At 34.3% G+C, this 16,038-nt stretch overlaps 1 protein-coding gene across 1 annotated transcript; it reads left to right on the forward strand.

The window, feature by feature from the left end:
* The first annotated feature begins 364 nt into the window (after positions 1-364).
* LOC137646894 (monocarboxylate transporter 12-like) lies at positions 365-15,351 on the forward strand. The gene is made up of 5 exons (XM_068379963.1): positions 365-970; positions 7,686-7,957; positions 10,541-11,139; positions 12,210-12,401; positions 15,130-15,351. Exons 1-5 carry the CDS (start codon positions 668-670, stop codon positions 15,288-15,290), a joined length of 1,527 nt encoding a protein of 508 aa, XP_068236064.1. The 5' UTR covers positions 365-667; the 3' UTR covers positions 15,291-15,351.
* Positions 15,352-16,038: the final 687 nt, after the last annotated feature.

A 16,038-nucleotide genomic window follows, 5' to 3' on the forward strand; every position in this document is an offset into this window, starting at 1 on the left:
AATAATAATCATAAGGATAATAATTATAATAATAATAATTATGCTAACAATAATGATGATAATTATACTAACAATAATAATAATAATAATAATAATAATAATAATAATAATATTAATTGATAATAATAATAATAATAATAATAATAATAATAATAATAATAATAACCAGTCATAGAATAAAGGCTACATGACATGTCAAAACATCATTCTTTCCCCTCTAGCCTCTCCCAAACCCTCACCTCCCTCTCTTGGCACTCACACGGCCAAGGATACGAATGCCTTGTAATGGTGAATCTGCGTCAAGAGACCCGAGAGCTCAGTAAAATTCGCTTTACTACAGGGCACATCTCGTGCTGATTCAGTGCAAGCGTCAAGCTGACGGGAGAGTGATCATCTCGAGGCGTTTGTCATCCTTGAGTAGAGTGGCAGTTTAAAATCGTACTTTTAGGACGATGACTTGATGGCATTTATCGTTAGATCTCGAGTGTGTAGTGTAGAATTTCAAAATAACATTCTACGAAGTAGAAATTTATGATAGGAAGGGAAAAAAAGGAAGGAAAATACTACACAGTTATAAAGTGCATAAAGAAAAGGTTTAACAATATAACCAAATCATACATATGAATATTCTACATACTGTATATATCATATATATAAAATAAGAACGATGGGTGTGGATAAAGAAAACGTGTTAGAACTGTCATACCGCAACAGAGCTTACGAATTTGAAACCGATCCGAATTATAGAAAAGAAAATGACCCCGGGACAGAGGACAGCGTCCCCAATAGAAAACGGACAACAGATGACGCAACCCACGTTGAAAATGAACTTACCACACCCAATGATGTTACTGGATCACAATCAAGTAATGAAGTGAATGTTAATTCAGCGATGGAAAAGGAAGAAGACGACGAGATACCTGATGGAGGTTGGGGATGGATCGTAGCCTTCGGAGGATTTCTAGGAGAGGTAGTATTCAATTAAGTGTGGGAAGGATTTCTTTTTAACTTAGAATGACAAATAAACAGATAACAGAAGTCACTAATGTAGCCAATCCTGGAAGAGAGGAAAGGCAATGCAACTGGCCTTTTAACTAAGAGAAAAATAAGTATATTATATATATATATATATATATATATATATATATATATATATATATATATATATATATAGCTATATATATATTATATACATAATATATGTACATATATATATATATATATATATATATATATATATATATAATTATATATATATACACACACACACACACACACACATATATATATATATATATATATATATATATATATATATATATATATATATGATCATATTCACAGCGTATTGTGATTGCCACATTAATATCTTGATATCTTAGTTTTTATTTTTAATTCAATTGAAAACCATTTCCTTGTTAACATTGTTTATTTATTACAACTTAATTACAATATACCGCTTTCTGAAAAGCTTAAAACACAAGAGAGAGAGAGAGAGAGAGAGAGAGAGAGAGAGAGAGAGAGAGAGAGAGAGAGAGAGAGAGAGAGACTCCCCTTATGCAATTTAATCTTGATCTCAGAGGAATACTTGTCGCTTCAAGGAATACTCAAGGTCAAGGCTGACCTTCCCCTCTAATAAAAGAAGAGTGTAAGAACTACAGCATCTACATTCAAGGATCCACTTCTGTGGCTCTCCACTGAGACATGAGACAGAATATTCATTATCTCCATTGATAGATGAGCGGTTAATAATAATAATAATAATAATAATAATAATAATAATAGGTGGCTAGGCCACCACAGTTATTTCATGATCAACAATACTCAAACATCTCTGGCGTCTATCTTATTCCCCCTGGTGCCAGACTTTGGATTTCTATCCATGCTTCCATGTTCCCAGGTTCCTATAGCATTCCGCAATCATAGGTTCATAGCATCTCTTAAGAGTCAGCTCCTACTCTTATCATCTATATTTTTCTTTGTTTACATGCGGCCTTTCCATATACAAAATAAAATGCCAATGAACATGAAAATATCTTGCTTAAGCACCCAATTTCTCATTCAATTATCGTTATTATTATTACTTACTAAGCTACAATCCTTGTTGGAAAAGAAGGAGGCTATTAGCCTAGGAGCTCCAACAGGAAAAATAGTCCAGTGAGGAAAGGAAACAAGGAAAAGTAAAATATCTTAGGAGCAGTAACAACATTAAAATAAATATCTCCTATATAAACTATACAACCTTTAACAAAACAAGGGGGAAGAGACAAGATAGAAGAGTGTGCCCGAGTGTTCCCTCAAGCAAGCGAACTCTGACCCAAGACAGTGGAAGACCATGGTACAGAGGCTATGGCACTACCCAAGACTAGAGAACAATGGTTTGATTTTGGAGTGTCCTTCTCCTAGAAGGGCTGCTTACCATAGCTAAAGAGTCTCTTCTACTCTTACCAAGAGGAAAGTGGCCGCTGAACAATTACAGTGCAGTGACTCCATGGAGGAAGAATGTTTGGTGATCTTAGTGTTGTCAGTTGTATGAGGACAGAGGAGACTATATAACGAATGGGCCACACTATTCGGTGTGTGTGTGCGTGTGTGTTTGTGTTTGTGTGTGTGTGTGTGTGTGTGTGTAGGCAAAGGGAAAGTGAACCGTAACCAGAGAAGGATCCAATGTAGTACTGTGTGGCCAGTCAAAAGACCCCATAACTCTCTACCAGTAGTATCTCTATGAATGGCTGGTGCCCTGGCCAACCTACTACCTAATATTTTAAGTAAACTTGTTATTTGGAACATTCAACGTCTTTATTACCTTTCATAGCACAAACTATTTAGGCAATGGAATAAACTTATTGTACCCATTTGTAATTAAATACAAACAGGCATTTAGTCTTTATGTAATCTTAATATAATTGCTGTTCGTAAATCATGTTCTTCGAAACAATCCAGGGTAAGTTTTAGCTGTTATGTAGCTAAAAGTGGAGATTGAAAAAAAAAAAAAAAAAAAAAAAAAAAACTTGAGATTGTAATAATATACTTTCATAACCCTTGACCTCGTGAGTCACGGTTCTTCTGCATGACTATCATTTACATTCGGGAGAGACTCACTTTGCTCAATTCTTCCATGATATCAACTACTATATCAGAATTACTTCTCGCACACGGGAGCGAATTACAAATACAGGGTCCATTTGTTATAATAACCACAAAAGAAACGTTTTTATAACATCCTGCTCCCTTTGGAGATTAAATAATAATTAATTAGATCTAAAATGTGAGTAGGCGACTCGCTTTGCTAATAAGTAAAAGGGTATGGACCTCTGGGTATGACAACGCCAAAACTTAAACGATTGTCCAATGGAAAAGAGGCGAGGCTTTCTTCAAGGCTATCATAGGAGAGAGAGAGAGAGAGAGAGAGAGAGAGAGAGAGAGAGAGAGAGAGAGAGAGAGAGAGATATTTTCATGCATAAGTATACTTCTTTTTGCTTATATAAGCCTTTCTTAATAGTCCACTACAATGACATTACTGAGAGAGAGAGAGAGAGAGAGAGAGAGAGAGAGAGAGAGAGAGAGAGAGAGAGAGAGAGAGAGAGAGAATGGTGATGTTCCGTGTTTAAAAGGTGACCTTCAATTCGTTAAAATATATATTCGTGGCGAAGATATTTGGTTTAAACCATTTTTTTTCTTTAACAGTAATTGTTATTTCATGACACTGTTTGATACCACTTCAGACGACCGTTTTTCGTCTGCTGTGACTAAAGTATTGAAGTAATCTAATTTGTTCTTGAAATATTCTATTTATATTGTTTATTCATCTCTTGTAGTTTATTTGTTTCCTTGTTTCTTTTCCTCATTGGGCTAATTTTCCCTGTTGGAACCCTTGGGCTTATGGCATCCTGCTTTTCCAACTAGGGTTAAAGCCTAGCTTGTAATAATAATAATAATAATAATAATAAAAATAATAATAATAATAATAATAATAATAATAATAGTAATAATAATAATAATTACGTAAAACTATATAAATCAACAGACATGGAACTATTAAAAATGCCAAGATACTCTTTCCCTATTTTTATAATGATTTTGATATGAAAATAAAAGATTTCTCGTAACTAAATTAACATTCCTATTCTGACGAATCATTCACTTATGAAATTTCCTAGTAACTCACGTAGTTTTTTTTTATTTTTTTTTATTTTTTTATGTTTTTACCGTAATAGGAAACAAATAGAATGTACAAGCTTTTCCAAGAGCGATATTTCATCTTGAAGTTATCAGCAACTTTAACTTTTATATGCATAACGTATACTTCCCTTCACTCTACTTGCTGGCTAAGGTTTGATTTTTTTTCGCCTTCTGTCTCGTATTGCTTGACAACCACAGCTCGGGCCCAGATCAAATGGCCTTAACTTCTTAACGAGCCAAACAAATGTTTGCCTTTGTATAAAATTTGTTCACATAAATGAGAAATATTTATTAGTAAAAATCATCAAATAATTTCTTTGAATAGAAAAGAAAATGCGGTTTTTCTACGAGGGTAGAAGTTTATACCATATATATATATATATATATATATATATATATATATATATATATATATATATATACATATACATACATATATATATATATATATATATATATATATATATATATATATATATATATATCACACCCAGCTCTCCCTGTCCGTACAATATGGGGGAGACGGAGTAGATATACTCTGGGGAGAGAGAAGGGTGTGTGTGTGTGTTTGTCTAGATATTTAGCCGTCATTTTTGACGGGTCGCGTATTTGGTCACAGTGCTTCCCTGACCTGAAAAAGGTTAACTTGGGTGAAAATAATGTCATAACTCCACTTGGACCCCTCGCCTTCGACCTATCAATGGGGTGGTCATTCCCCAAACATTTTGCATTCCCATGAAGAATAACTTCCATTCACCTTCGCTAGCTACAAGTAGCGTGGCGATTTCGCTCGATTAAAGGAAATGTCTAAGCTTATATACTCTACGGACTTTTCGTAAAATAAGAAAATTGAACGCTATACACAGGATACCAGATAACTCCTAACCAGTGAATCAATTGAACGCTACACACAATACTGAAAAAAAACCGTACAAAAAAAAAAAAAAACTTTAGAATATAATGATTAGAATAACTTAAATAACTTTTACAAAAAAAAAGAAAAAAAAAATAAGGGCTGGATAACTCATAGATTATACTACTTTAAATATGAATTCCAAAAGAATAAGTGCACAAGGCAAGTAGACGATTGCGCACACAGGTTTAAAGCTAGCTCATGAATAGCAGAGGCAAGGGACAGTAAAAATGCCTTAGCTGGATAATGCCTTACTGACCATATATACATATGATCAGCCGCCAGGCGTCCTCTCCACCTAGTCTAGGACCAGGGAGGGCCAGGCAATGGTTGCTGATGAGCAGGTAGACATACAAGCTTCCCCAAACCCTCAATCCTTAGTTTACAAATATGGTGAGGTTACAGACACTACAAGAAACGATCGAGCTCGAGCGAAACTCGAACCCCAGTCCAACAGATTATTATTATTATTATTATTATTATTATTAGCCAAGTTACAACCCTAGTTGGAAAAGCAAGATGCTATAAGCCCAAGGGCTCCAATAGGGAAAAATAGCCCAGTGAGGAAAGGAAATAAGGAAATAAATAAATTATGAGAATAAAGGCCTATCAGATTGCCAGGCAAGGAAGTTTCCAGTAAGCTATCACAACAGGACCTAAACGCGAATGTATTTTTCCCATTCTACCTTAAAAGTTAAACCATTTAAAATGTGATGAATAACGAATTTGAGTAAAGTTCGCTTTTACACATTCAGTTGTTATAAAAGAATAGGTAACCACTGGTCCTAACAACGTACTTTACATTTCCTTTATAAATAACGAGATAATAACATCGCTATATTTTACTTCAAACATTTATTGCATTGTGTAATGACGCAGTTGTTGTTTTAAAGCTATGAGTTTTATAGTTCATTTCGATCAAAATTTACTCAAATTATAATTATCTTGTTTACAGTTCGATCGAGTCTAGTACAAAGTATAGTTATCTTAATTACTAATTGAGTCTATGTTCCACGAGGAAGTATGCAAATAAAACAATTCGTGTCCTGATAACATGTGTAAATGCGTGCGAGCATGTGTGTATACACAAACACACACACACATTATATATATATATATATATATGTATATATATATATATATATATATATATGTATATATATATATATATATATATATATATATATATATATATATATATATATATCACACCTTGACAACTACGGATTTGCAGATGATATAGCTGTATTTAGCGAATCATGGGAGGAATCGCAAAAGATGACAGACGATTTGAATAGAGAGAGCAGAAATACAGGACTGAAAATGAATAAGAGTAAAACTAAGATAATGTTCAATGAAAATGTTGAAACAACAAATAAGAGTTATGGAAGGGCCTCTAGAGATGGTTAATAAGTATACCTACCGTACTTAGGAAAGACAGTAAGTGTTTATCTAGGACACGAGCCGAAATTAAAAGAAGGATAAGCATGGGATGGAGAACTTTTGGTAAAAAAAATAAGATTATGAAATGTAAAATGCTGCTCTCTCTAAAAAGAAAAATATTCAATCAGATAGTCGTACCAGTATTAACTTGTGCATCAGAAACTTGGGGCCTTACTTAAGCCTCAGAACATAAGCAAGATACAACTCAAAGAATTATGGAAAGAATAATGATGGGAATAACACTAAGAGACAGAAAAAGAGCAACATGGATACAAGAGCAAACTAAAGTAGAGGATATTCTAACATGTAAGAAAACGAAATGTACATGTGTAGGTCATATAATGATATGACACATAACATATGGACATTAAAAATAACAGAATGGGTACCTAGCAGGGGAAGGAAGAGAAGACGATGGATTGACGAACTAAGAAAATTTGAGTGTATGGATTAGCATAGAAAGACAATATACAGATGGGTGTGGTAGGACATGTCTGAGGCATTTGTTCTGCAGCAGACTAGTAACGGCTGATGATGATGATAATGATATATCATTTTCCCTTTGCCGAAACATACACCGAATAGTCTGGCCTATTCTTTACACATTCTCCTCTTTCCTCATACACTTGACAACACTGAAATTACCAAACAATTCTTCTTCGCTCAAAGGGTTAACTACGGCAATGTAATTGTTCAGTGACTACTTTCCTATTGGCAAGGGTAGAAGAGACTCTTCAGCTATGGTAAGCAGCTCTTCTAGGAGAAGGACACTCTAAATCAAACCATTGTTCTCTAAACTGCGGTAGTGCTATAGACTCTGTACCATGGTCTTCCACTGCCTTGGGTTAGAGTTCTCTTGCTTGAGGGAACGCTCAGACACACTATTCTACCTTGCTTCGCTTACTCTTTTTCAAGTTTTTATAGTTTATATATGAAAGATTTATTCTTATCTTGCTACTGTTCTTAAAATATCTTAATTGTTATTTACTTCTCTTGTAATTTCCTTATGTTTTTTCCTCACTGGGCTATTTTCCCTATTGGAGCCCTTTGGCTTATAGCATCCTGCTTTTCCAACTAGGATTGTAGGTTTGCAAGCAATAATAATAATAATAATAATAATAATAATAATAATGCCTATGTCTTGCAGATGATGGTGAACATGGTATCCCCCTGCTTCGGGATCCTCTATTCCGAGTTCCTGTTGAATTTGGGGACCTCCGCCGTTTTCACCTCTTGGATCTACAACCTGATGGGATTCATGATGACAATGGCTGGCATCTTCTTGAATGCTCTCGTCGAAGAATTTGGATTTAGGACCACGGCTTACGTGGGCACTATCATGATCTTCGCTGGGATTCTTTCGACCGCTTTTGCAGACTCTCCGTGGCTGCTTCTAGTTTCGTTCTCACTCGTCACTGGTAATCTCAAGGGCTTGTTTCTTGTAATCGCTAAATTTCTCTAGATTAAGTAGATATTGAGAAATCTTTCATATAAATAGTATGACTTCTTTAATGTACACATGTGAAAATAAATTAAGAAAATATTGAAAAATCTTTCATATAAATAGTATGACTTCTGAAATGTACACATGCACATAAGTTGAGCAAATATTGAAAAATCTTTCATATAAATAGTATGACTTCTGAAATGTAAACATATGAAAATAATATGTGTGAGAGAGAGAGAGAGAGAGAGAGAGAGAGAGAGAGAGAGAGAGAGAGAGAGAGAGAGAGAGAGAGAGAGAGAGAGAGAACACATTCTTTTTATAAAGCCATATCTCGAGATAGACACTAAAATTCAACTTCTTACTTCCAGGTACAGGTAATGAGAAGGCAGTTTTGTTTATTGTTACTTCACAACAAGAATGTACTCAAATCATATACAGTACTAGATCTGGATATGATTGGAATGGTTACTTCCAAGATCTTCCAGGACTTGGCACCTTTATTATGTGCTTTACGGACACTGAAGGATTTCCAGGAAAATCTTCCAGGACTTGGCACCTTTATTATGTGCTTTCCGGACACCGAAGGATTTCCAGGAAAATCTTCCAGGACTTGGCACCTTTATTGTGTGCTTTGCGGACACTGAAGGATTTCCAGGAAAATCTTACAGGACATGGAACCTTTATTGTGTGCTTTGCGGACACTGAAGGATTTCCAGGAAAATCTTCCAGGACTTGGCACCTTTACTGTGTGCTTTGCGGACACTGAAGGATTTCCAGGAAAATCTTCCAGGACTTGGCACCTTTATTGTGTGCTTTGCGGACACTGAAGGATTTCCAGGAAAATCTTCCAGGACATGGCACCTTTACTGTGTGCTTTGCGGACACTGAAGGATTTCCAGGAAAATCTTCCAGGAAAATCTTCCAGGACTTGGCACCTTTACTGTGTGCTTTGCGGACACTCCAGGAAAATCTTCCAGGACTTGGCACCTTTACTGTGCTTTGCGGACACTGAAGGATTTCCAGGAAAATCTTCCAGGACTTGGCACCTTTACTGTGTGCTTTGCGGACACTGAAGGATTTCCAGGAAAATCTTCCAGGAAAATCTTCAAGGACTTGGCACCTTTACTGTGTGCTTTGCGGACACTGAAGGATTTCCAGGGAAATCTTCCAGGACGATATAGAAGGGAATATTATTGTGGAATAGACATTCAAGAAATCATAGTCCTAATTATAAAAATGACAACAGAAATTAGGGTTGTGGTGGCCTGCTGGTAAAGTCCTTGCCTGGTGATTGCCAGACTGGGGTTCGAGTCGCTGCAGCCTCACCGTCCTTGTGAACTAAGGATGGGGGGTTTGGGGGAGCCTATATGTCTATCTGCTAAGTCACCAGCAGCCAACGCCTGGCCCTCCTTGATCCTAGCTTGGGTGGAGAGGGGGCTTGGGCGCTGATCATATGTAATATGGACAGTCTCTAGGGCACTGTCCTGCTTGAAAGAGCAATGTTACTGTCCCTTGCCTCTGCCATTCATGAGTGACCTTTAAGCATTTAAACCTTTTAAATTTGAATATGGATACTAAGATCGAATTTCAGGCTACACATGAAGCTAGTAAAACTTATATTAATACCACAAAGATACTTAAAATAACCAACATAACTAATTTTAATTAATAAACCCAAAAATAAAAGAAAATAGTGAACTAATCCAAGAATTGAAAAAAACGAAAAAAAACGAGAGAGAATCATTAGCTATGACTTTTATTTGTTTTTGTTCAATGACTAGAATATTGCATTAACAAGATATCGAGGGCTCTACCAACCTTATTTAATTTAGGAATCATATAAATCTACCTCAAAATGAACTAAATTTAGATAAAAAAAATCAAATTTCTACACCTAACACGAAATCGCTACTTCTAATACAATGATCTAAAATAGAGACATTGTATCACTATATATTCGATTGTGACGTCACGATTTATTGTTATTCTTCCTCGTTTCCTTTCGTGAAACTTTGAGAATATTTATCTTGGAGGTTGGTGATTATTTTCCTTATATATTTTTTTCACTTAACCTATTTTGCAACATAATAGGCTAATTTAATTGTTTCTTCATAAAAAAAAATGCTAAAGTATATAAAGACATAACAATTCACACGGTTAAAACATATATAATGCTAGGCTTTTTAAGAAGAATAAAATGATTATTATCAGATGTCAATGACAAAAATCTAAAGAGACATTTATGAAATATTATAGTTTTTATTATAGATTTGATAACTTTTTACTGTTTTGGAGAGGAACAGAGGCCAATCTATACTCAATTTTTTAAATGAGGCGCATTTGCACTGACTCGCAGCGGTGCCCTTTTAGCTCGGAAAAGTTTCCTGCTATCTGATTGGTTAGAATGATCTTGTCCAACCAATCAGCGATCAGGAAACTTTTCCAAGCTAAAAGGGCACCCCTGCGAGTCGGTGCAAATCTGCCTTATTAAAAGAATTGACTATAGTTGCACGCACACCATTAGCATCAACGCTTGATACAGCCATTTATCAATTTACAGGTAATGGGATCATAGCCTGTCTGGCGTACTCCATAGTACCTCACTACTTTAAAAAACGTCTTGGAGTCGCCAATGCCATAATGTCCTCCGGGGTGTCAATCGGACAAGCAGTCGGCCCTGTGATCATCACGCAGTTACAGAACGAATTTGCCTACAAAGGAGCCATCATTGTACTCAGTGGCATAATCCTCCACTGCTGCATAGGAGCTACCGCCTTCCACCCCAGAGAATGGCATTTGAAAAACCCTAGAGCGGAGGCGAAAAAGCTAGACAGTCCAGGGGGCTTTAAACTAGCCTTCAGGATCTTGAAAACCACGTTAAAAACTCTGACACTCATGAAATCTCCAGTGGCACTCATCGTTGCCCTCGGGGGGACATTCAACGTCATCGGCTACCTCAACTTCCTGACCATAATGCCCTTCGCCATGCAGGAGGCTGGATTCTCGGTCGAAGACGCAGCAGCCGGCTTGACTATTTCTGGCATCACGAACCTCGCTACGAGACTGTGTGTTTCTGTAATGACTGATTTACCAAATTTCAACATGAGGTTGTTCTTCATGTTTGGTACTCTGCTTACGGTTGCGCTCTCTGTTGGTAAGTTTTAATTATTCTAGTTTTCACTGGTTGCTAACAAAAATATCTAGCTTCTCTTAAGAGATCGAAATGCACATCCTTTTAGATTTCTTGATGTAATTTAGTCCGATATTTTTTTCGTTAATAACTTTAGTCTTAATTTCCTTTCGGAATTATATTCCATCAAAAGTTATAGATTTTCCTATATTCTTAACAAGAAACAAGAATTTAGATAATAAAAATTCTATTAAATTTGCTATGCATAATATTGATTGTCCTCCCTCGTGATAACTGCAAAAATAAACGGTGCCCATTTACCATTAATAGCTCTAAATGGCAACAAAACTAGCCAATAACATTCTGGTTTTAATTATCAAGGAAACTGTAACGAGGAAAATATAACATAATAAAAAATAGACATATAGATTTGGATCTGAGCTAAACGACATGGTACCTATTACAAATTCGATAAACTGTCGGAGACGTAGATCATTTAAAACACCATTGATTTTCGTGTTGGATCTTATGTTGTAGATACTAACAAGGTGAACAAACCCATTGAATAAAAAAAATCAATATATACTCATGATAATCCATGATCGGTCCCAGGATAAAAATTAATAAGTGAGCACTATCCTTACGATAAAATATTTCAATTGACCTTTCTCTAAAAATACTATCTAGCCTTTATATTTAGTTAAATATATTCCTTAATATCTCAGAAAATAGAATATCTTCCTCTTCATTCATAGCTTTCAAAAAAGCTAAGATTACCTGTCTTCTAAAAGCCTCTTTTGAAAATGAAAACGAAATGATTCTTTTTTTTCTTGTCTTTCCAAAACAGCCTTTTATTTCTTTAATGACCTGACCTGACCTGTCTACTGAGAATTCTCTTTTGAATACAAAACCATTCTTTTAATTTAAAGCAGCTAGGATCACCTATCAATTGGGAATTCTCTTTTGAATACATTGGTAATTCTCTTTTGAATACAAAACCATTCTTTTAATTTACAGCACCTAGGATCACCTATCAACTGGGAATTCTCTTTTGAATACAAAACCATTGTTTTTCTCTTGTCTTTCCAAAACAGCCTTCTGCTTCCTGAATGACCTGACCTCAATCCAAGTGGTCATGGGCTTCTGGGGCCTAGGAGTCGGCATCTACATGGGTCTCTTCAACCTCATCATGGTGAAATACGTTGGCAGGGAAAAACTCATGGCAGAAATAGGACTCACTTCATTCACAAGCAGCGTTTGGTTCCTTTCGTGTGGACCTCTTCTTGGTATGTAATTTGAATTGGAAACATGTGATAGTTTCTGATATATTGATTATTATTATTATTATTATTATTATTATTATTATTATTATTATTATTATTATTATTATTATTATTATCATTATTACCTGCTAAGCTAAAATCCAAGTTGGAAAAGCAGGCTGCTATAAGGCTTATAGCATCCTGCTTTTCCAACTAGGATTTTAGCTTAGCAAATAATAATGTTAATGATAATAATGATAAAAATAATAATAATAATAATCAATACATCTGTTGGAAAATAAAATAGAATATTTTAAGAAGAGTAATAACATTAAAATAAATATCTCTTATATAAACTATAAAAAACTTTAACAAAACAAGAGGAAGAGAAATTATATAGAATAGTGTGTAATATGTGCGTGTACACACACACACACACACACACACATATATATATACATATATATATATATATATATATATATATATATATATATATATATATATGTATATGTATTATAGCCACGAAAGGAAAAATGAAAAAGACTTGATTGGAGTTAGTACTAGGTATTTCAGAAAAATTTTTTAATCTTGAGGGTTTTGTTTCAATCATTAATTCATTAGTACCATCAATAAAATTCACTATAGAAAATTAAGAAAATAACCGTATCCCATTTCTAGACGTTTTAATAGTTACAGAAACAGATAAATTTAATTTTTCCATATATAGAAAGCCTACAAATAATTTTTCATATGTACATTTTTACTCCGGTCACTCTAAAAATATAAAGCATTCAGTTTTTTCCTCCATGTACCTTAGGGCATTGAGAATTTGTAACCCAGATTACATTGAGGAGGAGTTCACTAAAATAAAAAAAATTGCTACAGATCTTTGTTATCCCAAATATTTCTTAGAAAAATGTATAAATAAGGCTAAGAAAACATTTTATAGTGTCCAATTAGAGAGAAAGGAAACAATTAATAATATGCTTTGTTTGCCATTTCATGTTTGTTTTTTAGATGTTATACCCCTTTTGAAAAAACTAGACATTGCTGTAGTGTTTAAATATAATTGTACATTAAAAAACATGTTAATTAAGAATAGTTCTGGAAATGATAATAATGTAATATATAGCATTCCTTGTTCAGAGTGTAACCTATTTTATGTTGGCCAAACATAAAAAAGTATACCAGTCAGATTAAAACAGCATCAGGTGGCCGTCTCCAGGTGTTCTCTTAATAATGCTTTGGCCTCCCACTGGTTAGGGTCAAGTCATAGAATTGGTTGGTCAAAGACGGAAAAAGTAATCCATGTAAATGACTATTTCCAAAGGAATATTGTTGAATCATTTTTAATCTCCTGTACTCGAGGTAGAAATTTGAATCTAAGCCCAGGTCTGTTTTCCGTTAATCCAGTATTATCCTTTTATCTAAAATATGACTTCTCCGGAATTATTAAGAAACTGACAGCTGTTGGATCCCCTTCTCCAGTATAAATACGATGTCTTTGTATATGTATTCTCATTGCTGAGTTTGATAATGTCCTGAGTGGATGAAAGTACTAACTCCAATCAAGTCTTTTTCATTTTTCCTTTCGTGGCTATAATACATTTTATATTCATTACGTGTCAGCTTTCGTGATTTCTACACACACACACACACACACACACACACATATATATATATATATATATATATATATATATATATATATGTGTGTGTGTGTGTGTGTGTGTGTGTGTGTGTGTAACAAAAACACCAAATGCAGTCGTTTCTAGTCCACTGCAGTGCCAAGGCCTCAGGCATGTTCTTGTTTATGTCTGGGGTTTGGCCAGTTTTAATAACCTCGCTGGCCAGTGCACATTGGTGATGGTGGGAGATTTCGTCTGATCGCTCACAGCAAAGCAACCTACAGTACTATGGGTGGCCCTGACTAGTACAGCTTTGCTGATCATGGCGATACACAAACCCTTTCCTTACGTTAGATTATCCCCACTCGGAAAGGGATATACTTTGTGTGTGTATATATATATATATATATATATATATATATATATATATATATATATATATATACACATACATACATATATATATATATATATATACATATATATATATATATACATATATATATATATATATATATATATATATACACATACATATTTATATATACATATATATATATACACACATATATATATATACATATATATATATACACATATATATAAACATATATATATATATATATATATATATATATATATATATATATATATATATATATACATATATATATATATAAACACACACACATATATATAATATATATATATATATATATATATATATATATATATATATATATATATATATATATATAACACAACATTGAACCGTTTCCCCATGGCAGTTGGTGGCTTCGATAGACAATGGTCAGTACTATATTATAAGTAAATAATTAATTATACAAAACTGAAGCCCCCACCAGCAGCAATAAACCATACTCCCTCCCCAAACTCTTACAGTGTCAATCAACTCTATGATGCACACATGATCTCGTTAATCATTTCTAGGAGGGACACGAACTGAATTTAACTTATATGAAAATTATTGTTTCTTATATGCTATAATTATATATGATATATTACAAAGCACGTATACTCCAAACGAATCTTTCACAGAATGATTTTTTTTTTTTTTCATTTTTATCGATTTGAAATTAAAAGTTTTTATCTATTTCCAGGTGCGATAAGAGATTCCACGGGCAGCTATTCAGCCAGCATTTACACATTGGCTGGAACCATTTTCATAACATTCATCTTATACTCTTTCTTGCCAGCAGCTATAGCATACGAGGAGAGAAAAGCACAGAGGATGAAAGAACAAGAGAGGAGCCAAGAGTGATTAGCAAAATGTGATGTGTAGCGCCAAGCCTCTAATAACTTATAATTAAAACAGGATCGAATTTTCTCTTTTTCTTTTCCTTTGGACTTTACGTTTACTTAAAGTGTTCATGCAATTGTTTTCAGCTGATAGGCAAGATAGGTGAAAGATGAATCAAACCATTGTTCTCCAGTCTTGGGTAGTGCCATAGTCTCTGCACCATGGTCTTCCACTACCTTAGGTAAGAGTTCTCTTGCTTGAGGGTACACTCGTGCACATTATTCTATCTCATTTCTCTCCCTATTGTTTTGTTAAGCTTTTTATAGTTTATATAGGAAATGTTTATTTAAATGTTGTTACTTGTTGCCTTTCCTCGCTGGGCTATTTTCCCTGTTGGGGCCCCTGGGCTTATAGCATCCTGCTTTTCCAACTAGGGTTGTAGCTTGGCAAGTAATAATAATAATAATAATAATAATAATAATAATAATATTTATAATAGTTGAGAAAGTTATGAGTACAGAGTAAAGTACCTATATAAAACTAGGTACTCTATATCAAGAGTAAATTGAAGTGTGGGTTGACCACCATTTCACTTATATAAAAGGTACATCATTCTTGTTATGGTTTTAAAGTTAGCCTAATACAATGAATGTGTAATTTTCATTTACTTATGTATTATTGTATTCTTAGCTACTGGCGTAGAATTGTCTGATATTGAAGTTAATCCTTGTGGATTTTCCAAGACGGGAGAGTTGGAGAGCCATGGGGC

This window comes from Palaemon carinicauda, chromosome 9, assembly GCF_036898095.1.
Source record: "Palaemon carinicauda isolate YSFRI2023 chromosome 9, ASM3689809v2, whole genome shotgun sequence".
Lineage (NCBI taxonomy): Eukaryota > Metazoa > Arthropoda > Malacostraca > Decapoda > Palaemonidae > Palaemon > Palaemon carinicauda.

Excerpts from the sequence above, each read along its gene's own strand:
- LOC137646894 (XM_068379963.1), top strand. The coding sequence starts at position 668 with ATGGGTGTGGATAAAGAAAACGTGTTAGAACTGTCATACCGCAACAGA. Across the intron at positions 971-7,685 it reads TCGGAGGATTTCTAGGAGAG|ATGATGGTGAACATGGTATC; the intron begins GTAGTATTCAAT and ends TATGTCTTGCAG. Across the intron at positions 12,402-15,129 it reads TTCGTGTGGACCTCTTCTTG|GTGCGATAAGAGATTCCACG; the intron begins GTATGTAATTTG and ends ATCTATTTCCAG.